This window comes from Lates calcarifer, linkage group LG20 (genome assembly GCF_001640805.2).
Source record: "Lates calcarifer isolate ASB-BC8 linkage group LG20, TLL_Latcal_v3, whole genome shotgun sequence".
Taxonomy (NCBI): Eukaryota; Metazoa; Chordata; class Actinopteri; family Centropomidae; genus Lates; species Lates calcarifer.
The window spans coordinates 3108623-3134771 of NC_066852.1; the positions used below are offsets into that span (position 1 = coordinate 3108623).

At 38.9% G+C, this 26149-nt stretch overlaps 1 protein-coding gene across 1 annotated transcript in view; it reads left to right on the forward strand.

The window, feature by feature from the left end:
• The window catches only part of tmem132e (transmembrane protein 132E), a 97902-nt gene that overhangs the window by 38869 nt on the left and 32884 nt on the right, over positions 1-26149 (forward strand). Inside the window, exons 3-6 of the mRNA XM_018693788.2 lie at positions 7019-7154; positions 13310-13314; positions 15264-15456; positions 23281-23424. Of these exons, the coding sequence (XP_018549304.1) occupies positions 7019-7154; positions 13310-13314; positions 15264-15456; positions 23281-23424 (478 nt within the window). The remainder of the gene's footprint in view (positions 1-7018; positions 7155-13309; positions 13315-15263; positions 15457-23280; positions 23425-26149) is intronic.

The following is a 26149-nucleotide window of genomic DNA, read 5'->3' on the forward strand; positions in this document are numbered from 1 at the left end:
TGTGTTTTCAGACAAAGACAATGAGAAGAATATAAGTATTTTCAAACACTCAAAAATTAAGGACACAAGTGCCTGGGAGAGACTGGCATCATAAAAATGTTCCAGCTCTGAGGGTAAAAAGCATTAGTCTCCAGACAAAAAGAAAATGACAAAGCACTTTTGTAATTGTGGTGTTTAGCAGGATAATATCTTACCTCAGCATTAGATGTTTTTGTTGGACCTCTGCTATAATTATCTGGCTTACTCATCTCTTCTGTTAGAATGTGACTTTATTGTTTGTATTAATTACAGAGCACTGTAAGCTGGAACAAAGCACTGCTGATGTTAGTTGAAAATCAAGCAGTTATTGTTGGAACTTAGTCTGGTTGTTTTGTAAGGAAATTTGCGGCGTTAATAACGAGGAATGTGCTGTTGTTAGCTACGGCATGTTTTAGAAGCCATATTTATCACTGTGCCGCATTTCTCATTTTCACCTACAAGAAATAAATCAGCTCAGCATGTGCAAACCAGCAGCTGCAGCTTCAGATTTGTAATCTGCTCTGTGATATTTCCCCAGCTTCTCATATCCTAATTTTCAGAGCCTCCCATTAAAAAGTCTGTCCCTGGCAGGCTCACCCTCCCTTCTGGCTTTCCAGCTGTACGCCTCTTTGCTGCTGTCAAGCAAACCTCAAAGCTGTTTACTAGTGAAGATAAACACCATAGATATCAAAGTGCTTGAGATGATTGATAAGATTGCTGCTTGTGATGTGAGGTCGAAGCCATGTTTGTCACTCGAGAGTTTCCGTCTCTTGCAAGGAATTCATCACAGTGCCAGGGAAATTTGTAAGTGGTTATTGACGTTTTTAGGAAGAACGAGTTAGATGAAAGGCCCTGCAGGAGGGCATGTTAGAAAATGCACTTACTGAGGAAACTTACACTTAACAGGTTAGTGTCCAGTTTGGGGAGGCTGAGGTTCAGCAGGTGTAAGGGTCATCCACTAGTCACAAGGTTGGATGTTTGAGGCACGGTCTGTTCCAGGTAGCCAAAGGCCTGGAAGTGTACTCATAATGAATTAGTACTAAGTGCGTTCTCAAACAAATCGGCAATACTCACTGCAACCTGTGCTGTGCTAAAGATTTGAGCCAGCCTGGCCAGGCTTGTTTTTGGCTCTTAACTGGCCTTTTTACAGTTATCCATATTTTCACATTTGAACACATTAGATTCTACTTGGTCAACAAACCAATTCAGTTGGACTAATTAAAAAGGAAAGATAAAATCCTTACTAAATATCCCAATTAAAAAATGTATTATCTTCACTGTGCTCTTCTCTGAGGGGAAATGAGTAATACCCAACACGTTGGTGAGCACAGCAGGGGTTTTTCAAGCCCTCAAAAATGGGCATCTTTCCCAACTCTACAGTCAGTGACACCATTAAGGCATTTGCCACACTGCTTGTGTATGCATGCAACATATTACACACCCCAGTCGTTTTCTGTGGAAGCCTTTATGCCAACAGTGTCTTTAAACATCAGCTCTTGAAAACATACATCATCTCATGTCGGGATTCGCTCATGTCCTATTTCTCAGCATCCGTGCACCTAAGTGGTGATTTTATCATACTTATTTTATCATATCTAATCTTTGAATTGCCTGACTCTTCCCTCTGTCTCTACGACAGGTCTGATGTGCACTGAGCTTGTCAAATGGCACTTTTCAGATTCAGATTCATCCTATACAGTGGGCATATGTAGAACAGACTATTAAAATTTCATTTCATCCATGAGATCTAAAGTGATTGCAGTCTAAAAATGTATTTTTTTACAGTCAGTCTCATTATGCTGTGGAAAAATTCCAGTTTGGTGACTGCTCTGCCCGTGGGGACGTTCTCTTCAAATGTATTCAATAAGTATTCTGTAAGAGGACCATTAAGGAAAAATTAAAGACTTGGGAGATATGATGTGATTTAATCCTGGTTTGCATATTTTATTTATTAACAGCAGCCAGTTAGATTAAATGACAGCGTGTTGCATGGCAGTTGACATGATTTCTGGCAGCAAGTGTCATTAATGGGTCATGAGGACATGGGCCTCCGTGCCCAGTGGAGAGCAATCCAAACTGTCCAGCACAAGCACACCATGGAGACACAGCAGGCTGCGAAGAAGAGACAAGGATGCTGTGATTGAAACAAAGCTCATATGAAGTAATGAAGAGAAGGACTTTAAGGCTTTTGTTTGGCAAATGTACATATGTAGTGTCTTTAACATCAGTTTTATTTTAAATGATGTGAAATTTACTTCCAAACTCCTTAATAATAATTGTGGTATTGATTTCTGTCTTGTTGTCATTTCATGCAGTGGAACAGTACTTATTCCACCACTTGCTACAAGACTAAATGTGATAACCCCAGGGAAAGCAAACAGGCAACTCAGAAATCTGGCCTGGAATGTGTTGACCAAAAGCTCTCCTGCTTAGCAGTCCATCAGCCAACTCACAGTCTAATAGGTGTTGCCATGGCAGAAGGCATCTGTGTAGACTGAGTAAGTAATAGCTCTGTCTTAGCTGAAGTGGCTCACACTGCCTCTCCACTTCTCCTGTGCAGCAGCAGCAGCAGGGCTCACAGAGATTCTGAGAATTTGGGTGTGTATTATTGCTGGTTACTGCTGTACAGCTTTTCCATTTGCAATGCTCTTTCATTAATCAGCATTAACACTGTTCAATGGGGAGCCCGATTCATGTGGCGCTCCCATGGGTAATGCTTCATCCCCTCTCATTTGCAGCGCAAAAATGAACCAGAGTCTGTGAAAAGGGCTGTCTGATTAAAAACATGGGTTCTGTACAATATGCAGGCTGAAAAGATGATGATGAATATGTAGTGGCTTTTATAAGCTGCTGGTGAGTGTAGGTAATGAATATAAATACAAGTATTACTCATCAAGGTTGCATCCTTACCAGGAAATGCACTGGAAATGGTTATGCCCTACAATAATGTGTAATTATCATCTCTTATGATCAGTATTTTTACAGGCTACAGTAATCAACCAGCAACTGGGTCACCTCATTTACTGTGAGTCTGAGGGTATTACGTTTCCCCTTTTCAACTCACATCAAAGGAAACTCGCTTGATCAGGGTGATTTCTTAAACGTTACATATTTCTGTTTCATCTCCCGTTGACGGTGTCGTATCAGATAATTACTGTGCTTTCTCTAATGTGAAGAGTTTGATGAAAGAAGACAATAGGAGCTGCAATAACAAGAAACAATTTTTTGAAAGCTGCAACCTGTGGGAACTGTTTTTTCCTGCTTGTTTCAAGCTAAATGCAAATGTATAATACATTGTTTTTGATGGGAGGATTTGTCCCAGACATGGCACCACAATATAGAACAGCTGTCCTCTGTAATTTCCCCTCAATCAACCCTTCAAGAAATATTTGACAGAAGTAAAATTGTCATTCTTTTTCTCAATTTCGCTTAAAAGTAAATCTTATGTTAATATTTTCTACAAGCTGAACATAGTAATCTTAACTCAAAGTCCACTTACTAGCTTTCAACCTCATCTCCAAGACTTCATTAGTGACTGGACCTGCTCAAGTCTCATCACATGACCCAAGTGTGGAGGCCGTCAGCATCATTCACTGATGAAGACCATGTAATGCAGTTGAAAGTTGAAATATTTGCTGTAAATTCTGCATCGGTATAAAATATTCTAATGCTGTTTTAGAGGCTTGATAATTCAAATATACAAAATCCCTTTATTTATCTCAGTTAAATCTAAGAATATTGACTCCAGAAAGTAGGTACAGTATATGAAAATGTCATATTGTAATTGTCTGTTAGCTCTGACTTTATCCAGGTACAGCAATATTTAATTAATGTTGTCTATCTTACTGTGCACTGGGGATCGGACTGGCCACAGTTGATGAAGATGTCAGCAATGCAAACAACTGGGAATGTCCTCACAAGGCAAATGGACAGCCCTGGTCATTTGTTCAAACAGCCGTTGCTCACCTCCTGTTTGCTGCAGCCAAAGCTGGCTTCTTTTAACTGTGGCCGCGGTCTCTCTACGACCTTAACCAAGCAGTTGTGCCTTAACTGAACTTAACCACAGAGGTGGCAGATCAAAAAATGTTGTAACTCTGTTCAGTTTCAAGGACAACAGAGAAAAGCAAAATTTAAACTTATTTGAAACTGTGATGGGCTTGGACTTGATGATAAGTGAATGGTTATGATAAGCTTGTGTGGTTTCCTTTAATCACTCCAGAATCAGCAGCAAACTGAGAATAGTGACTGTGATGACATTAAAATACAGATCCTGTTTGAGCTGTGTGCCTATTCCAACTGAAGGGTGGGGGGGGCAGCTTCAGCTGAAAGTCAATTGCTTTCACAAATCATGGATGAGTGGTCAATGCACTGAGCGCAGGTTAGCGTGGCAAATGGAAACACCTCAGTGGGACTTCAGAATTTTTTATCTGTCAAAGAAATAAATGGAACGATCTGGAAGATGTTGCAGGGGCTTCAAACTTTCAGCCGAAATGTAAATGAGACACTGGAGGGGAAAATATGATTTTAGGTAATGCTTTCAATGAGTTTGTCCAGAGAGAGCTGTTGTTTGTCAGAGTGGAAATGCAGTGATCTCTTGGAGGGAAGAGAAAAACAACACTATGTCTTCCTGTAAACAAGGCAAAATCATTAGGACCCTCAGAGTTTTGCCTGCAGAAGAGAAGCAATTGGCACTAACATTGTGTGACAACCCTCTGGACACTAATGTCTGATACTCTCCATATCATTATCATTAAAATTTCATTCAGGAATTTGAATATTTTCTTAGTGGCTGTGGACAATTTTGAGGTAACTTAGCTTCCAGTCTGGTTATTAATGGTTTGTCTCAAAGGCACAAAGCAGACAAACAAAAGCCAAAATATGTTAATAATTCATCTCTGTCTTGTATTTCATGAAAATGAGACCATCAGATCAATAATCTCCATTGGCTCTGCATGTCTGTGGATGAGCCATTTGTCTCCATCATGCATCAGTGCAGGAGTCGGGCGTGGCTCTCTGGTCAAATAACCAGAATCATAATAACCAGGAAGAAAAGAAAGTGCTTTCATTTTTTCCTTCGGCTATTTTGTATTCTGCCAGTGGACACCTTAATAGCATGTCTAGGTAAAGTCACAGAGGACAGCTGCCAGAGCTGGTTTGTTATCCAGCTGATTGAAAATTTCTAATTATTCACCACTGATTTGAACCACCTCTTGGCTGTACCAGTACTGTTATCAAGATACACATTAAAAGCAGAGCAGGTTGTACAGACTCAGACGTTGTCTCTCACAAAAGATCTTAGTTCTATCTTCATTTTAGCAGTTATGAACCAGAATTGTCCTTTTCTCAGACTTTCACAGTCACCTTTAACATCTTGTCATTATTGATTGATTGTGTGGGAGCAACTGCAAAGTTTAACTCATCATGTTTCTAAATCCACTGACAATGGTAACATTTAAATATGAGAACACATAAATCACTGTCTGACCATTCTTTAAGAGATGGGAAAGGCTCTTAATGCAGAAGCAGTCAATCTATACCATGGCTAAATGTCCTGTGAGCATGATATTCAAGGTTTCTCAGTACACCACTCATGTATAGCTGCACTATTTATTTATATATTTACAATATTCATTTTCATGTTTTCATTTCTCTCCTCTTCTTTGTTGGTGGTGGGATATATTTGCAGATACTGCAGAGGTTTGTTTTGTGTGAGCATACTGTTTGCACACATGCTGGCATTTAAATCTCTGATGAATGAGCGTATGTGCATGTGTTAACACGTGTAGATTTTGGTTGCTGCATCTATGCATTTTTGGGTTTGTGTGTAAAACTGCACATGTAGATGTTAGGAAGATGTTCCTGTTTCTTCCCCTGTGGGTGGGGGTGGTGTATTGTGTGGGGAATGTTCGGAGATAGGGCTGTGTAGATGAGGGATGATTGGGACAGACAAGGGATAATGTGTGAGGTTGCAATGATTATTTTCATTATCAGTTGATTTGCTGATTATTTTATTGATTAATTGATTAACTGATTGATCATTAAGTCTGTAAAATGTTAAAAGAGATGTGCAAAAAGTTTAAAGAATGGAGGAAAAATGTCTTTGACCTGCTTGTCCAAAAGAAGATTGAAGTCAGACACAGTGGATTAGTTCATAATTTTCTGAATGTTGAATAATCAACCAATGGTTGCAGCTCTAAATGTAAGAGAATGATTTGTTTGTATTAGCAGTATGATATACACAGCTCTTCAAGAACATCTAAATGTCAATCATATGGATATATTACTGGAAAAAACCTAAATCAAATTTTAAAGCCGAAGTTTTAGCAATAAAATATTGGACAGTTTGTTCACAGCATTTATATGGTCACAATTTATGTTGAACATATTTCAGTTCTGGAGAATTTAATAGATGTACCTGAAATATAAAGAGACCACGTTCAGAGTATGAGGTCCCAGGTTGAAACATCCTTCCTGCTGAAGTGTCCTTGAGCAACAAATGTGAGGGCTTCCATTCTCTTACCTGCCTTTACAGTATGTTGTCCCTGTGGAGCTGAGGGTTAAGGAAAGATTTCACCTCACAGTCAATTAAGTATCAAGACTATTGTGTCTTAAGAAAGAAAGTAAGAAATCAGACATTATTTATCCTGTAGTTCATGTGAAGTACACAGACTTTTTATTTGTGTGTGTAGATGTTCTCACCAAGCATGTGATCTGAATTTGGAGGCTTTCAGATGTCAGTGGTTAATAATACCATATAAATGCCCTGTGGGTGCACAGCATGACCTGAAGCAGTCCTAGCCTTCTGGTCTCATGTATCATTGCACTGTCATCTTCATTCATCTCTGTTATTGATTCATCTGTGGAATTGCTTTTGCCATGACGCAATACAAGGAGGAGGTCTGCTGCACACAGAGGGCGTTCACCTCTGACCTTGCACATAAATCACAGCCTCTAATAAAATTGACTCGTCCCATTCTTTTTCCCTCGCTGTTTCCTGCAGGGTCAAAGCAAAGAAAGGGGTGAACCTGCTCCAGACCAAGTCTAAGAACGCCCAGTGGAAGGTGGACTGGGAGGTGCAGTCCGGCGCCAAGCATTCTATTACCACCATCGATGTGAACAAGAACAAAGCTGTGCAAGCAAGGGTAAGTCAACAGCCCTAACCCTAAACACACTCAGTCTGTCTGACCAGCTCCTGCAGCAACAAAGACAATGATATTTGTCTTCTTTAACAATGAACAAAAGGTCTCCAAAAAGGTTTCTCTGTGCGTAACAGTCATAGTTCACTCTCTGATTAAAGGCAGCTTTTAAAAGCATACACCATTCTTTGTAAATGCCTCAGGAGCCACGGAAGATAAAATACAGCTTTGGCCCACAGCAGTGACTAAAGCACCCTCTGCCTTATAGCACAAAGTTAAATGAATGGAGATGTTATCTGCTTAGTCTCACTACATCTGCTGTTAATTCTGTCTACGTGGAGAGATGAGGCAGACGATTCTGACTGCCAGCATTAACATACCTTTGATATGAGATCTTGTCTAAGAGTAGTAATTATGCCAAGCTCCTAAAATGTGCAGAAACACCCAGTCACAGTCCTGTAGTGTCTGATGGGATAGTAATGGACTCTGCCCAACCAGATTCTAAGGTAAATGCAACTTTATGGTAATAGTAAAACCAGAGCTGCTGAGTGATTTTGAAGCTTGATGTAGTGTAAATGGTGTACAGCCCAATAATGCGTTGCCTTTAGGAATACAGCCTAAACTATTTGACCAGTAAATGAAAGTACAGAGGTAAGCATGTAGAGGCAGGTCCACCGTGTCCTTGTTCTTTCACTCATGGAGTTGATTAATCCAAAATTACAAAGGCCAAGATGGCAGCGTGTGTATATGCAGCAGCTCTGTTTGATTGCTACAGGAGAGTAGCCAAACCAAATTTAGTTGTCCTACAATGACAATAACACTTCCTTATGTCCTTAAAAACTGTTGTTACAAAACAGTGGGATGTAGCAGTGCAGATAGTTTGATTTTAAGGTGTTTGCCTCCACCCCATTATTACAAAGGGGACAGTGAACTGACCCTTTAAACAGCTTCTTGTGCACTGACACAGTGAACATCAATCACATTTTGTTCACAGGTTTTACATGAGTGCAGTTTGCCCTGCCTCTAAGCTAGTTCCAGCGAGGGGAAGCAACTAAAAATTAGCAACCATAAATCAGGATGTGTGGTGTGTTCAATTCATTAAGACCTGAAGCACTGGGAGTTGCGCTGGGTATCACCAAGCCTCCAAGGCTTGGAGACATTAGCATCTGCTGGTCTAAATATTGGCGTTCATGCTTATAAACGAGGAGAAACACAACAGTGAGGAAGAAGACAGAGTGGCCTTACCTGAAAGAGAAGCCCACCATCCCTCTCTTGTTTACTTCTTAGCACCTTAGTGGCAGCCTTTCTTGCTATATTTAGTGACCCATGTCATGTAATCTTTGCCACCCTGTCACCATGTGGGAAATGTCCAGTAGGGGGTCAAGCATGGGAAGAGAAACAGCGTGTCATGCCGCATTTTGTCAAAAACCCAGTCAATTCTGTGACCACCTAAAGCCAAGCAACCAAACAATAGGCATCTAAAGTTATAAAGAGTGGAGTCACGGAAGACTTAATGTTTTGATGCTTCATTCCCATCAAATTGATTTAACATGAGCATGAAATCTTTTTTATATAAAAAGCACTCATGCCTCTTAGGATTTTCTTGTGGAAATATATTGTTGTGAAATTGGTTCACAGTAGTAGTATTTTGGGTTGCTGTTTGGCAGTCTGCATGAAGTCTTAATTTGTATCAAAATGGTGCAGTTTCAAAAAGCTTGAAGCAATACATTCCAACAAAACATCTCCCCAGTTATTGTTGATTTGTGATGACAAAAACATTTCCAGCTATTTGTTGCCTTTACCAGAAAAATCATTTCTTCATCTTAAGTAATATTAGTTGCCTAAACTTAAAGCTAACTGTATATTTTTTAAATAAGTGGAGTATCTTTCAAATTATTATGAGTCGCTGTTTGTGGAAAAAGGAATCACTCTGAGTGAAACCTAAGGATGGTCCAGATGTTTCTTTTAATGCTAATACTGTTGTTGGCCACATTGTTTTTTAATGACACTACCACTATCAGGCACCAAAGTCAGAAATTAACTGCACAAACCAGATTTAAACCAAAGAGGTGGTTGTCTTATGAGTTGTTTTTGGAGCAGTCAAAACACATAACCTATCTTGTCATTGAAATACAAGGACTTGCTCCCTGTGAGCAGTGGGAGAGCAAACTGATTTATTTTTTTATTTTCTTTTTATTTTTTGTAATTCATGTATGTGTTTGGCCCTGAGTCTGCAGCCTGTAGATGGTCATGCAAATGCAATATTATCCTTTCATATGATTTCAATTTTTACCTCAGTGAGACTGAAAATATTTTGCCTATACATTCCCAGGTGAATATATTTCCTGCCAATTTAGCTGTGTAAATATGACAGCATTCAAATACTTTCTATTGCTTGTTTAATTCTTCTAGAAGAAACGGAGCAAATAGAGGCCTACAGATCATGTTACATGTATTTTAATGGTTCACAATGATTCTGGTCTGTTTTGGGAATGGTTTCTGTTATCACACTTCCACCCATGGCTTTCTTTTTGATTATATCCTTATTTGTTTTATCAAGACAGTACATCCAACCCTATTTTCTTTCATGTTTGAGTGGATGAGCTTATACTGCTGGATGACTGGAAATTTCCCTCTCACATGTTAAGGAAGAAACTATGCACAGCAGCCTAACACTCAGATACTTTACAGTAATGAGCCCAAAAATACATGAATTCTCTGGACAATTTTTTCCCTAATTACCCAATTAAATGCAGTAAAAAGGCAAATTCAAATATGTTTTCTAAGTTCAATAATTGTTCTTATTCATATGTCTCTTTGTGTGAGATTTAAACAGCAAACAAGTAGCTGCTCACTATTTAAACCCCCCACCTCCTCTCTCTTCTCTCACACACACACACACTCACAGTCCTCTCCCCTGAAAACCACAAACACACACACACCAGCATCATTTTGCATCTTAGTGGTGAAAACATGTGAGTACTAACTCTGTTTGAACATCTGGTTTTGTTTATTCAAAATTACCTGAGACTGAGGAAATGAGGTGACAATGTTTTCCCATCGGAATCTATTGTTGATCTCTTCATCACACTTAACCCTTTATTATTATTCTTCTACTTATCCTGTATTTTCTCATTGTCAGATCACACTTCAGTCAGTGCTGGAATTATTCAACACATTTTTTTTCTCTGCAAAACTCCATCTGGAACGGCCCCATTCTACCAGCAGCTCACTTATAACACCACATGAACCAATGCATTATTGATCGCGGTCAATGGGTTTCCAAATGAATAATGTTCTTGAAAATGCTCTGGCATTACCACTGTCGCAGTCAGAATAACAGAAAGAGCCGATAATTTAATAAGACTCTTCTTTGTTTTGTGCTCTGAATAATTCAGCTTTAAACAAGGGATGAAACAAGAAAGAGACTCCAAGCACATTGTTATGTGCCAATATTGACTCTTAACCAGGACAGATGCAGACTGACAAATACTCTGTTTTCAAAGCTGCTCCATCATGAAGAAGAAATAGATTTGTTAGCACAATAGATGTTCTCCAGAGCCTATTTGCATAAATTGTTGTCACATGCAAGGTAATATCTTTTACTGCATACTATGTACACTGTATTTTGCAGGTTGGTTTTGTTGAACACAAAGTGGAAACCTTGTGCAGTGCAGGGAGCGCAGTGGAAAGCAACTCAAGCTGTTTTTGAGCCATTTGAAATACTTTTTTGTTTGTTGGTTAGTTTAGGTTTTTAAAGGTGCTATATGAAGTTTTTGCAATCGCTACGTAGCAGACGTAGCGATGAACAGCTGTCTACTTACCAGATTTAGAAGAAACTTTGCTAGTTCAGCATCAAACTTCATTCCTTCTTGTTTTGCGACTCTGTGTCTATAATTTCTTTTCTTCTACTGAAGTTAACATGCCTAACTGTAGCATCCAGTGTCCAACATGAGAGGATCAAGAAGTAGCGCTGCCCAGATGGAGTATTCTAACCTTGTTTTGTAAATGCAACAATGGCCAAAGCACTTGGCAAGTAAACAACTGTTGCTAATGCTAATGATGGCTATATAGCAATGGAAAAAACTTACATAGATTATGACATGTTTAAAGGAAAAGTTCAGTATTTAGAGAAATGTGTTTTTATCTCCAAAAGTGAGATGAGATTCATGAAACAGGTGCTAGCTGTTTCCTCCTGCCTCCAGTCTTTATGCTAAACTAAGCTAGCTAAAACAGAGAATTCATATTAATCTTACTCTCAGTAAAAAAGAAAATGTAATTTATGTCTTTAAATAGCAGACGATTACATTGATTTCCTACGTTGTTTTTTTAAAAAAGCCCCTGTAGACTTGAGACTTTACAGAGCTGTAGACTTAAGCATGGACCGCTCTGAAACCTCTGTTCACCGTCTCTGTTCTTCTGCTGTCGTAGCTCTGCCTTGCAGTGCTTTGATCCAATGAACTCTCCCTGTTAATCAGTTCAAACAGACCTCTGATCAAAGAATAAAATCCCCCTGAGTTCCAAAAAAGCCCCAAGCTATGGCTTTTAAAATATATACTTTGTGCTATACAGATAGTACATCATTAACTTAATGGAAACAAGTCTGGACTTTCTTGAGCCATGTTTACTTGCATGTATGCTCCTCCTGGTATGAAAATGCTCTTTAAAATTTTCACCACCCTCTTCTTAAAAATGACTTTATGTTGAGTTTTGTTTGTCCAACATCAGAGCTCTTAAAAAAAAACAAAAAACACTAGTTTCTACCAAAGTGGAAGGGAATAATTACATGAAAGATTTGGATTTTTCCTTTCACTAATGGAAGAAAATGGCTAACAGAGTGCAAGAAAGCTTGCCAAAACATTTCCTCGTATAGTGATTTGGAGCAATGATTGCTCTTTTTTCACAGAAACCTTAGGAACTGGACTCAAGTGACATTAATTAGCTAACACATCCATAATTTAGTATTCTGATGAAAAGGTCATCCTCTAATCCCACCGAGATGTCCTAAGGAAATGTAATGAGACATACTGTAACACAGCAGCCACAAGAGCAGTGGAAAGGAAAACACTGACCAATTTCAGTTTGTCACGGTTTTAGTTATTCTTGTTATTTCAGTCTGTAATACAATCACACCACGATGCATTAAGTGGCAGGGGAATGTGAAGGTTGCATTGTAATTCTGTGCAGTCACAATGTACATACAAGCATTGCAAAGAGAGAGAAACCTGAAGCAAAGGATCAGTGAGGATTCTGTTAAGGCCATGTGCCGACAGCCTGTAATGTGATGTTTCCTTAAATCCGTTCTTTTGATTCAGAGCTCAAAAATCATGTCAAAATGTCAAGTGTAACTGTAGCTCATTGCATGAAATGTGAGGGAGAATGTCATTTTTCTGCTTGTCTTTCCTGCTGCTTTCACTTACAGTTTTCTAATTTACTCTTCACTCTGTTAAAAAAGCATGCCCTCTAACCCAGATCAGTGCACTGTGAACATCATTTTTCCTCTCTCCCAGCGTGATCACAGTCGACGCTGTATTGAGCGGCTGTACATGCACTCACTCCAGTGGGCCATATTGATGACAGCTTTAGTGTGTCACAGACAGACGGGGGTGTTTGTTTTCAGTGAGTGATGTCGAGACAAATAGGCTGAGATCTCATCACGATGTTCCTGAGAGGAACCTTTTGTGGGCGGAGGATCGTACAGATAGTTTGATCCAGCTTTCATTAAAAGGCTCTCAGACCGAATGGTGGGACGGGTCTCTGCTTTTGTGAAGGACAGACAGCGAGTGCCTCCCTTTCAACTGAAGGTGAGGTTCAGGCAGGATGATTCTCGTCACACGTGGAGAGAGATTTAATTTGCCCCTTCGCCACCGGTGAGACGGTTTCATGTTAGGCTTGTTGAACCCAAGGATTACACGCCCAGCAAGCAGGATTTTCATAACAGGGAGGCTGTTATCACTTCTACATCACTAGCATATTTGTGAGAGATGGAGATCCCAGCCAAAATCTTCTTCACGCTGAGAAGAGAAGCAAAAGAGAGAATACTCAAATATTTCACATGCATGGCCATCAGAACAATCAGGTCACCTGCCAAAAGTTATCGATTGGTCAGAAGCAAATCTGCAGCCATTGCAATTACGGTTATTTGAAAGTGAGAGGCTGGGTGAAATTTGCAATCTCCTTGCAGAAGCTCAACACTCAGGCTTTAAGATAGAATAAGAAAGCTGTCCAGCAAGATTAAAGAGCAGTGATTGTTTATTGACAAGATCTTCACTCTGTTTTCATTCACAGACAATTACTGGTTAATTCACAGTGTATGATAACTCCATCAAAGTACACAGGAATGCCATTAGAGAACTGTCACTCCTCATCAGTTTTAGTGTTTGTTGTAACCAGTGCACCAGTGGAAATATGTACAGGAAAATCAACATCAAGTTAAATGTCAAATGTGCTTTTTACAGTAATGTAGAAATAAATGATTAGGGGAGATGCTTGACATGAAGCCTTATCTAATTCATCAGTGACACCATTTAATCTAGTCTCATATAAATGCATGTGTTTACCACTAATTAGCTTTGCTAATACTTGTTGGGGGAAATGTGATTGCTGCATCCTGCACTGCACTCATCAGTTCTGGAAAAAACTAATAAGTGATCAAAGTATTTCTAAAGTCAAGAATGAGTTTTGTTTAAAGCCAGTTTTTATACATTTGCTGGTAATATGGATAATAAACACAACACAGGTGGCGTTTTATTTCCTACAAAATGCATTTACTTATGCAGATTACTTGTATATGAACATAACTTTCAGGAGACAGGGTTTAGAAAATCATATGTTGACTCTACACAGGATGTTTTTCTGTTAAAGATGAAACAGTGACTGCCAGGAGTAGTAAAAAGCAGACCTGAGTTAAGACAGACCTCAGTGTGTGAGGGAGTGCCTTTGTTCTCAATTGTGCAAAGTTAGATGAAGAGACATTAACTTGGTGCATTAGTTAGATTCAAGTAGGGCTCAATCCAGGTTTCTAAAAGTCCTTTTAGTTTTACACAAAGAACATTTTGTATTCAGGGTTTGCAGACAAAAGGATTATGGCACTAAAGGATTAAATTGCAGCATGGGAAAATGAATGGTGTCGTAATATGCTTTAGCAGAGTTTCAGCTTCCTCACCTTGGCTTTATTTAATCAAGAAAGGTGTGGACCAAAAACACTTATCATAATGGCTGGGCAATAAAATTACATTAACCAAAACCACTAATATGGTAGATTGCCTCCTTACAGCTTTTGTGTTGACATCAGAACCTGAATATCATTATGGTTGCCTTTGCTGCTTATTTCTCACATTGAGCAATCAAATTTATGTGAGTAAAGAGAGAGAAAATTTCACAAGTGAAGTCAGTATTCCACTCGGGAAGCATGCCGTTGTAAACAGTATACTGTGACCTTTAAGATCCCACAGCCATGTTAACTGCCTTGTATCTGTCAGAAAGTGTGAGATCCACCAATCACACTGAAGGAGCTGCTTAGGCTACAGTTTACTGAATGAAATGTTATGATGGGCCCTTTTCATCAATGAATGTGTCTGTTAACTTATGTGAGCTGTGCTGAATGCATAACATTGATTACGCTTCACAGGAAGCTAAGAGCTAGATATTGGCTTTTATTTTGAAATCTGGTCTGGAAAGCTTATTGATTATTGAAGCTTATTGTTTTATAGATGCAACCAGAGTATGGTCATCAAGCTTAAAACTATGTTAAAAGTACATTCATCTGTAGAATATCACTTTGACCAAAGAACAAATACTAAAAACACACCATAAGTATCTTCATTGCTCTAAAGCATCTGGCCTCAGTGCTTCACATGTTGAAGCCTTAATGAATAAACTCTTTCTTTTTTCAACTCACGGGTAACTTAAGGAAAACTTTAAAAATAACTGCATAGCAAAGTGTTGACAGCTCCCTAAATGGCTCGTTGAATAATTAAAACCTATCCAGTCAACTATTTCATTACCAGGAATGAATGCATTTCCAGAAATTCTCATTGTACTCTGCAGTGTTTTTAATGAATATATTGCTGTAACTGGTTTTTTTTTTTTTTTTTTTTGGTCTGACAGGGATGTGTTGGGCAACGTGGAGGTGATGCAGTTGGATTTCGAGATGGAGAACTTCACCAGCCTCTCGGTGACCAGAAGGATCAACTGGAACATCGACTACAAGGGCCAGAACCCGCCTCCTGATTCAGAGAAGGTTGTGACGGAGTTGACAGTGGTGCAGCGGGACATCCAGGCCATCATCCCTCTGGCCATGGTGAGTGGAAGGATATGGATAGGATTATTATTAATTTATTATTAAATCATTATTTAAGATTGATTTAAATTATCTAAATTTATCTGACCAGCTCAGATCCATCAGCGTGTTAAGCTTTGATGAATAAACCAAAGCACCAGGACTGTAGAAGCCATCAGTACGTTTGAGCTCATGTTAGAATTCTTTTTATGAAATACAATATTTTTTCCAACATACTACAGCTGTACTTTACACATTTATCATACAGTACGTCTACACTGAAATGGACTTTGTTGTAAAGCTGACATTACTGGAGCAAACATATATCCATGTCCCAGTTCTGTGAATCCACTCAGCTCATTCAAAAAACCCAAAGACTTTCTTGTGCAGACTGCAAGGGTGAAATTAAAATCCATGTTTCAGTGTAAAATATTATGTTACTTAAAACCAAGCATTTGTATGAGTTCCCCTGGTTCTTCAGTTCCAATAATGCTGTTTACGTGTGTCAACATAAAAGTAAGCTAGAAATCATCAGGAATCCTTTGTGTCTGCTCAAAAGCCTGCAGCTTAAAATATCTTTAATTATGACAACCTGCATTTTACAGTATATATCCTGCACAGAGCTTCTAACATAACACAGACAGATGTATTATCATTGCAAATAAATCTAATCAGCACCTACTCTCCTCTGCAATGATTTGCCGATTGTTAAGAAAGTCAACCAATCCAAGAACACTTAAGCATCTATTGCTCATTTAATCGGGCCTCTTCTCCTTGCCTTGTGAAAGGTGGCAATTAGTGAGGGTAGTAAACAGATTATGGGAACAAAGGGAAATTAATCAAGCAAGAGGTGCTGAGTACCTCTAGCTATGCCTGGCCTTCTTCTTGCCTTCCCCTTCTCTTGTGGTCTTCCTTCACTCGCTTGAAACCTGGTGAAAAATGTCCAACCTCACATTATATCTGTTCTTTAACATTTACTGTGCATGGTAAATAATATAGGAAGACTGGGTGCAGGTAGTGTGTAGAGGTAGATGTCTAGCAGTTGCAGAATGAGAGAGGGTTTTCTAAGGACAGCATGGTGGACAAAGGTCATCATCGCAGCACTGATAAAAAATCTCTAGGAAAAAGGCTTGATACTTTCTAAGAATGATAAGTCTTGGTTATCTGTCATATATTTGCATAATTACAACTGTTCTGCGCCTAAAGCTCCATTAAATACACTTGAGCTGCAGTTATGACTTTGTGTACAGCACATCTGTTGTAACATAAGGTTCACTTCATATCTCTGGTCCCCTTGACATTTGGGATTAGCATGCATCTTGTACCCAGATGTGTTTAGCTGCGTTGCAAAATTAGATTTCTTATGTGATTTTCCCTTGTAAAATTTACATTCTGAAGCAAGATGGCAGGAACTATTGGTGCTTGTTTTTTTTTTTTTTTAGCTGCCTGCCACCTCTGCACTCAACATTTTAAAAGGCATTAAAATCACACAGCAGTCTCAAAGCAGAGGACTCATGGTAATACTACATGGAACAGTAAAAGGGGGACGAGTGTTGTCATCATCTTCAGTGTTTTTAGTTGACAGGAACTTCAAGGACATCAGTAGTCTTCCTTGTCACTGTGAAAAGAGGACTTGACTACATTTGTTTTGAAATGGAAAGAAAGGAATAATATCTGTAACACACCTCAAACTAAGCCCAGTCAGGCTTGAATAATTCAGAAAGTTTTCACACCCTGGGAATTCTCTGAGTGCTTCCAATTACTCTATCAAACATCACTGACATTGTTCAACGATATAAATAGTCACAATTCACTACAAAACCAAATTTGAGGCCATCTCAGATCAGATCAACCCACTCATTACTCTCTCTAAGCTGTCAGAGGCAACAGTGAAAGGGGTGCTGGCATCTGGTGAAAAAGAGGAAAATGTTCGAGTCAGGCTATGACTAAAAACTTTCATCATCAGACAACGTTTATTGATTTTCAAATGTGAGGGATTTCTGCAGGTTGCCACTGTGGTCTCCTTGAAAGATGAGGTATGATCCATCATTTCTTGCATGGTGACTAATTGGATCGTGAATTATATCAAAGCAAAAAAGTGGACGTTCCAGTTCCCACAGGGAGAAGTGCCACAGTCAAACAATGTTAACACCCTTGATACAAGATTGATGAAGTGAAAACAGGTGGTCTTACCAGAGTCAACAGAACAGACTAACTTTATCATTATGGCAGGTTGTTGAGTGGCTTAATTGCACAGTTTGAAGTTACATGGCTCTTTGTGGTACAGTGACAAAGTCAAGAAATTGTTTTGACCCTCCCAAAACTAAAAATTGTAAAAACTGTAGCGTAGTGAGAAACCACATTCAGCAGCAGAGAAAACTTACATACAGCCCCTTTAGTGCCTTCTGAATATACAGTGGATTTTTGTTCACTTGATTATCACTGTTGATACATCGTTGTTAATGACTACTTCTCAAAATGGTTGCTTCTCAGTTTTAAAGAGCCACATCAGTGGTCTACCAATATCCGTAAGATCAAATGAACAGTGGTGCATTTGTTCTTACCAGCTAATGTTTAACCTCTCTCTCTCCCTCAAGGCTAATTTAGTGTGGTATGAATGGTGGTTGTGACTATTAAATAAAAAAACTGTAATAATTGTGGTGATGGCTGAAAGGTTGAGTTTCCAGTCTGGGCCTGACCTTGAAGCAGGTGATACCCTCAGTGGCAGGTGATACCTCACATGGAACAGAATACAGCCCTGAGAGATAAAAGTGATGTTTTCATGGCTGCTGCATATTCACCAAACCAACCAATTTGTCTCGAGGTCTTTTTGTGAGCATGTCTCAGCCTCTCATAATGAATGAAAGCACTGAGAAGAAATGGATCCGGTCAGAGGATGCAGCACTCAAGAAAGCAGAATCTAACAATGAGACAAAAGACTGGCTCTGAAGTCTCACATCCTTCGACTTCTTTTGCTGTAGAATAACTGTCATCTGAAGTTTAGCAGCAGATGCAAATCAACCAGCACTTTTCAGCTGGTGGTGTAAACCCACTGACAGCTTGTAGAAAAGCTCAGCACTTTCAGAAACTGCTGATATAGAGAGGTGGGGGGTGGCTCTGTCTCCAAAATACAAACATCATGCATTTTGTGTCGCAAAAGCAACAGAGATGAAGGTCTAGGGTGGACCTGTACAGTCACTTTTGACTGAGAAACATCTGAAGAAGGGGAAAGAGAGAAGGAAGGGAGAGGAATCAATTCCAGGATGGTAAATCAACCCTAGAGCTTATTACACAGTTTAGGCCCCGATAAACACCACGCCACTGAAGGTCTCTTTCACCAGACAGAAGGAAGAGTAGAAAAGGAAGAAAAATAAGAAGGATGATGCAGAGCAGGAGGTAGCAGTTATGCCAGATTCCCAACTCCATTAACTGCTCTGTACCACAGTAGCTGCCAGATATTAAATAAAAAATGATGTTTTGTGTTGCTCTAAACCTCACAGCTTGAAGTCACGTATCATATTTTCACATATATATATATATCTTTGTGCAATCATAAATATACACAACTGGCAAAATGTGCTGTCTACATTATTCAGAAGCAGGTGGAAATGGTCAAAGTTGAACTGAGCATTTAAGTAACCTCGCCTCAGTGCTCATGAAACCAAGACCCTGTGGGCAGTCCCAACAAGGCTCCACAGTAATGGATTACATTTAACAGGATCACAACAACCGCAAGCAAATTCACTCTGTGAACACCGTTTACGCAAAAAGAAAATCATTTGTTAGGCTAATAAACCATGTAAATAAGTAAGACATTTATGCACACTCATGTTTGACAAATACAAGTCGAAAGATCAGATGATTATGACAGTTTTGCAGATTCAGTAATTTAGAAGATATACGGTAAATTCTTCAAGTAAATTCTCAATAAAATGTTGTTCATTATATAACCTCACCTCATATCTGATTAATGATCAAATATTCAGTCAGACAAGATCTGGATGTGAATCTTAGAGCAAGCCGACATTTTTCAGCTCATTCATTCATGTATCATCAATCATGTTGAGAGTCCATCTCATGTTTTGCATAGGCCTCACTGAAATTGCTGTCAAGTGGCTTAGTTTACACTGATGTTACATTCAGTGTTGCTGAAATAAACCAATTTAGATCCAGTATGACACACATAGTTTTGTGTTACCAAAACAGAGTATCAAATAACTGTCTCGCAGCTTCATACAGAACATAGTAATTAAGAGAAATGATAGCTGTGTGTAGTCATGACTGATTTTTGTTCCAAGCTGAATTCAGGTAAGCATAATTAGTGCTCCCAAAAGCAGCGCACATTTAATTGTAAAGTGTCTTGTGCAGTGTAATACTTACCAGATGCCAAAACAGCGAGGAGAGCTAAGGGATGATGTCTTTCAATTAGGATTTCGCCCCAGAGTCCAGTCAATTATCCACAGAGGTCTGTTGTGCTTTGCTTCCCATAAATTGGCTACATTTTGTAAATACACACACACACACACACACACATACAAATAAGAATTAAAAAAGAACCAAACACAAAGTGTTTCGACCACATAGTAGGATGTGTTGAACACATTTTACTTTATTTTTTCCAGTAAAAGACTCAGATTTAAATAGCTTTGATCATTGAGTTTAGTCAGATTAAATCTAAAAAGAAACTGAAAATAAAAACACAGTAATGTGAATGCTTCAAGTACATCGATTCACTGATGTTCTGAGCAATTTTCAAGGGATTCACACAACACAGATTATTATACAGACACAAAGAATGGGGCCTTGTGAAACTCTGATTGGACTTAAAACTGAAAGAAGCTCTGTCTGAGTTATGATAGAGGTTTATTTCCTCAGTATGAAGGGCACATTTAAAGTTTCAGATTGATCCTGCGATGATGAACTATTTTGATATACCTTTTGTGTCCTGTTGCTCTGAACTTCAAAGTGTGTTAAACAGTGGAGCTGATCTTGTGGCTGTGGATTGATTTAGTTTTTGAAACCTTTTCAAAACAAGACACATGAAAACGTTGTGGCCCTGACAGTTTAGATCCATATTTTCACTACATATACTTTCAATATTAACCTACTCACTAATGATGTTCTTTCTGTGTGTCTTTTATCTGTTCATGAAATGTCACCAGTCTCAATAATTGCAGTCCCACTCCTATGATTTGTCAGTGTGGAATATATAACTGACTGTTTCAAAGAGTTTTTATGTATTAAAGCTAAAGTTTGAAATCACTGCCACAGTGAAGGTTGCAAATGATATTATTGATTCTTCAGACAAGAAGCAGAGCTGTGCTGCTTTATTTATTGATCTGTCTAAAGCCTAAGCAGAGGTTGATTAACATAGCAATGTCTGACAAAGCATTCGTTCACAATGCTTCTTTCAAGTAGGGAAAGTTAATGGAGTGCAGCAGCTCTGGCAATTTTACAGTTCATAATGGAGTTCCCCAAAGTTCTGTATTTGGTTTTCTTTTATTTTCTGTTTACACAAGTTATTTAAAACTGAACCAACAAGGAAAAAACAGCGGCACTTTGTAAACAACAGTCCACTTTTGCTATTTTGCTGTCTCAGATCTTTGTAACTAAGCTCGTGTTGATGTTTCTTAGTCTTTAATGCAAAAGACAAACCTGCAGCCAGTTTCCATCAAATTTAACAATCATTTTGAATGAATTTCCAGAAAATCTGCAAAAGAAAATGTTTGTCTTATTTCTGTCCATCCATCCAGTCAGCTGCCACTAAACCATTGCCATAGAAGAGAGTGCTCTAATTCACATCATCAAAAGAGAATGAATCAAACCTCAAACAAAAGATTTGAAAAATACTGGAAATATAGCATGTATATGTTTGTATTAATTAGAGAAAGGTCACCGTCTTCTTATCAGTCCACATGTTTTTGTCTTGAAGCTTCTACGTTTAATTCACATGCTTGAAGTGCAAATTAATTGCTTCATTAATCATCCATTTCCATTGTTGCACTTTGTGTTTATTGATACACCGATCTTTCCCACCTGAGCATTTAATAATATAATATAGATTTTGCCTCACATGCAGGTTTCTGTTGTAGGTATATTTGTAGGTCTCCAATGCAAAAGGGTCTGACGTGGTGAAATAAATGAATGGGTTCCAGACTGTATCTTTTGATCCTCTCTACATCTTTTCACCTCGGTGTGTTATGGCACTCTTTGAGGTGAAGTTCAGTGTCATGCCTGAGGACACTTCACAACTGACTGTCTTAGTTATTTGCTTAAAGCCACACAGAATAGCTGCCTTGACAACACTCTGTGCTGAGTCTGTGTAGAATATTCCCTCCATGAATAAGCAATTCTAAGTCTTACAGCTGAGTAGAAACCGATGGAAAAACTAGAGCGGGAGGAAAGTCACTTCATGCTTTACACCCTTATTAAGACTTTAAGATGAGAGTGGGGTAGAAATTTAAATATACTATTTTTGATTTTGGGAAATTTACATGGTCTCCGTCTCTCTCTTGGGCAACTCGTGCACCACAAATGAGAAAACTTGTTACGCCCTTGCAGCTTACATGATCTGCAAAAAGAAGGAGAAGAAGAAAGAAATAATGAATTGGTTCAAACTTCAACTGGAGGCCTGGTGTGTATTTTAATTGGCTGTTTGCATTCCAGCGCATTCATAATAAAAATGCAGATGGGATGACAACGTTAGCCTTGTTTATGAGGAGTTTATCAGAATTCGAGGATTATTTTTTGCTTACAACTTGTTGTGTTAATCACAATTTGAACCCTTTTGATATTCAGAAGTTTTAACTATATAGAAAAATTATAGGGGCAGCAATATATTAGACATTCACTCAGCCGTGAATGGATGATATTTTAGAGTAGGCACTCTACATATTATCAAATGAGAAATTGAAAGTGTTTCTCTCAAGGCAATCACATTTTTCTCATTCAAGATTATCCCTATATGTTGGTTGTTCATTAATAAATGGATTATCAAGTCAAAAGCTTTTGAGTAGCAGTTAGGCTCCTATAGACAGATTTATGAATATGAATAATTGAGAAACTGTCTATGCGTTTATCTATTCTCTCTCAGCATATTTGACCTAATTAAAAATATACTTATACCATACTTTTTTCTCAAACGCCCTGATGGCTAAATGAGTTAAATGAGATAATAATACAGCTTCTTGAGTTGGGTAATGAGCAGAAAATGGGTGGTGCACTAAGCACACATAATCGAAACAGAATTTAATAAATAGATGAAATCAAGACTTACAGGCATTTCCTCCTGATATATGATTTTTCTGAGTAGTAGTGGACTTCTGTGAAATATTTTTTAGGATATGAGACTCCTGCTGTGGCAGAACCCATCTCCTCTGACATCGAAGTCTGATTTCCACTAATGTGCTTAACCTAAAACTGTATAATGGATCCTGTGCATCAGTACAGTAAATGCCATGCCTTTTATGTGGCAAAAATGTAAGCTTGATGCTGTGATTTGCCTGGTAGGACCACATTAAAAAATGTTTCCTGGAATGATTAAAGTTAAGATTATCACTTTTTCTTTGAATTCTCTCCTTTCCAAATGCATTTTCAATTACTTCCAGTTGCTCACTGGAAGAAAAGTGCACTTGAAATGAAAATGTCACTTGATGAAATGCAATGAAAGACGTCTCAGTAAAATGAGTTCTGGTCTGCCACAGAGAGAGTCACCTGGGAGACACAGGAGACCTGATGGTAATGGTTTGAAATGTGGACATCAGTAACACTGATGAAATATCAAGGAAAATCACCCTCTACCTCTCACTGTTTCATGAATATCAGGTCTATTTTTCCTCTCCATAGGACACTGAGATTATCAACACAGCCATTCTGACTGGACGCACTGTGGCCATTCCTGTCAAAATGGTCTCCATAGAGATGAATGGAGCAGTCACCGATGTCTCAGCCTCTGTGCAGTGCAAGTCCTCAAATGAAGACATTGTTAAGGTACAGTAAACCTAATTTCCTCAATCTCTGTATCTGGGAGAAGATGTCAATTTAGAAAATGTAATCCCTTTACTCTTCCACTAATACTGGAAAGTGGCTCAGCACCACAGTTGCAACATCAGGAAAGCATAAAAACTTCATTTTGGGCTGCTCCGTATGTACTCTTGATTTGATTCGTGCCTTATGCCTCAGATAAAATCAATGGATGTTCATAAAACTCTGTATATAAATCAATATGGTTGCAAAGGAGCAGAGGAGCAGTAAGACTCGCTTTCTGAGGCATCATATCTGCTGCTAGTCAAGGAGGCACCTTGTCTGCAGAGTTCTGCTTAACTGTGGTGCAAACCCACCACCTCTTGTTGCTCACTTAAGTGTGACGGCTCCAGGCAGATGTGACACCAGTGTCCCAGGATCCAGAGCAATCAACGCTCAGACTCACAGGGAATCCAAAAGTGTACGACATCAAGTCTGGCTTGTTGATTAAACTAATTAAAGTGGGATCACAACAACTTGCAGAGCACATTAAAGGCTGTGATTACGCTGTTATTATTTTCTCCAGTCAATTACAATCATAATAGATTGCACTATAGGCAGATTGTATAGGCAGTACAATGAAGTGTTGCAGTGCCATTTTGCACTGTTGACCATAATAAACACGATTGTGGAAAGGGAGATGTGACCTTAGAAGAAGTAAACAATGTATTGTATAATATATGTCATTATATTCAGATATACAATAATGTCAACAGTGCAGCCTGCCTGTGGTTCTGTTTCGTCTCAGTGGGTGATACTGAGATGAAAGAGGATGTTGATTATGCATTGGTTCTGCTCTCTTGCACCCACTTACTAACAATCAGGAGGTTGATGCTAACTGTCCAAGCATGTATTTTTATTTTAACAAATATATTCTGACCGTGGCGAGAAGTCCCAAACTGTAAGCCCTATCAGAACACCTTGCCTCCCTGGATGAAGACGGATTTTACCAGGGAATTTGGCAAATGACTGCACTATTTTTCTTAAACCAGTTTATTCTTTATCATATTTCTCCAACTCTGTCTCCTGTTGTGTGGCTATTGAAAGCTCTTACAGTTACTACAGTAACAGCTGCATGTGAATGCACACTGCACTCGGAGGGAGACAGCCATCAGGGAGAGGGAGGCCCGGACGTGACTCGCAGTATGATCAGATTCAGTGTGTCAGACTTGGACTTGTGAATCGTCTCCTCATAACAGAAATCTTTAAATTTGACCACATTAATTTCTTATATTTGAAGAATCTGAATCCAGTCTGTTTCATTGAATAGTAAAACTATCACATCAAGTCAGGCTAATGAAATCCTCTTTTGGTAGTTTAGCAGCTGTCTCAAGGTCAGGTCAAACAGGTTTGATTGAAGATTTTACAGACTGAGGCCATGAAGTCATTGAGCTGAATCAGACACTGACTTCTATCACATTGGTTGTCACTGGCTTGTATCTGTTCTTATTAAAAGAATAGTATATGTCCAATATATTTTCACTCTGATATACTGGACTAATCCCAGTGTTTTCTGCCTCACACTGCCTGTGTATCTTGTATACAGATCGGTCCAAATAAACAGAGCTGGATGCCAGAGAAAGAACAAATTAAACTGTGAATTAAACTCTTAGTAGAGTCCAGATCAATGAGTTTCCTGTATAGATGTATTTCTATGAGGTGGGAGGGGCTCCAGCTGTGGTGCATTGTGTTGTGCTGTCAATAGATATGAACACGTGTTGCTTTGGGATGGCTTGCCTCAGCACGTCATTTATCATTTTTCATTATCCATTAAAGACAAGGCGCATGTGATATTGAGTGGGTTTGCTTCAGTGCGCTTGCCATTGAACATTCGAGGCTAATTTAAAATGAGCCCTTCAGGCCCAGGAAATACACGAGTCATGACAGTTCAATAAAACGTCCCCCAGAACACAGAAATAAAAGATTCACAGTGAGCCCGATAAAGGTTGAATCCTCGCTTACTTTGTTGTTGTTGTATTATACCACACACACTACTCTCATGCCATAGTCCTGCCGGTGTATTCTAATCACATTCTTGTTTTAGTTGCAGCATGCTGGTTGTTTTTTTCTTTCTGAGCACTACAGATGAGGGCTGCAAAATACATACATACCCTGTCACATCTCCTGCTAGCCTCGTGACTTGAGACTGCAACTCAAACAGCATTTAAACTAAAAATATTTTTGAGACTTCTTCCCTGAATAAAGCTTTTTTGAGCTCAGCATTCTCATTTGGATATTTGCCAGCCCACAGGCTGTTGTGGGTTTTTTTTTTTCCCCCTAACTTTGCGAGTAAAAATAGGTGAGAAGCTGTCATTTTTCTTTACTGGCTCTTTTTATTTATGTCTTTAGTTCTTTCTTCTTTGGAAATAACTAAGCTGCAGTATGCATCACGAGTGTAATGTAGATAAGCCAAACCTGTGTGTGGACGGTTGTAGCTGTATATGTGTGGGAGGAATAATTATTAAGGTTGTGAAAAGTGTGAAAGGATAGAAGAAAGAAGGCTGTGAAAGTGTGTCGGGGGTAGGGGTAGGTGGGGGCTCGCAGGCCATCACAGGCAACAAACATTCACTGATCATCCTCTCTCCTGGTGTCGTGACTCATATAACCCATGTGAAGACAGAGATAAGACCTTGTGTCTGCACACCACATCTCATGCTTGCGGTCATCCTGCACACATGCTGTACCTGGCTGA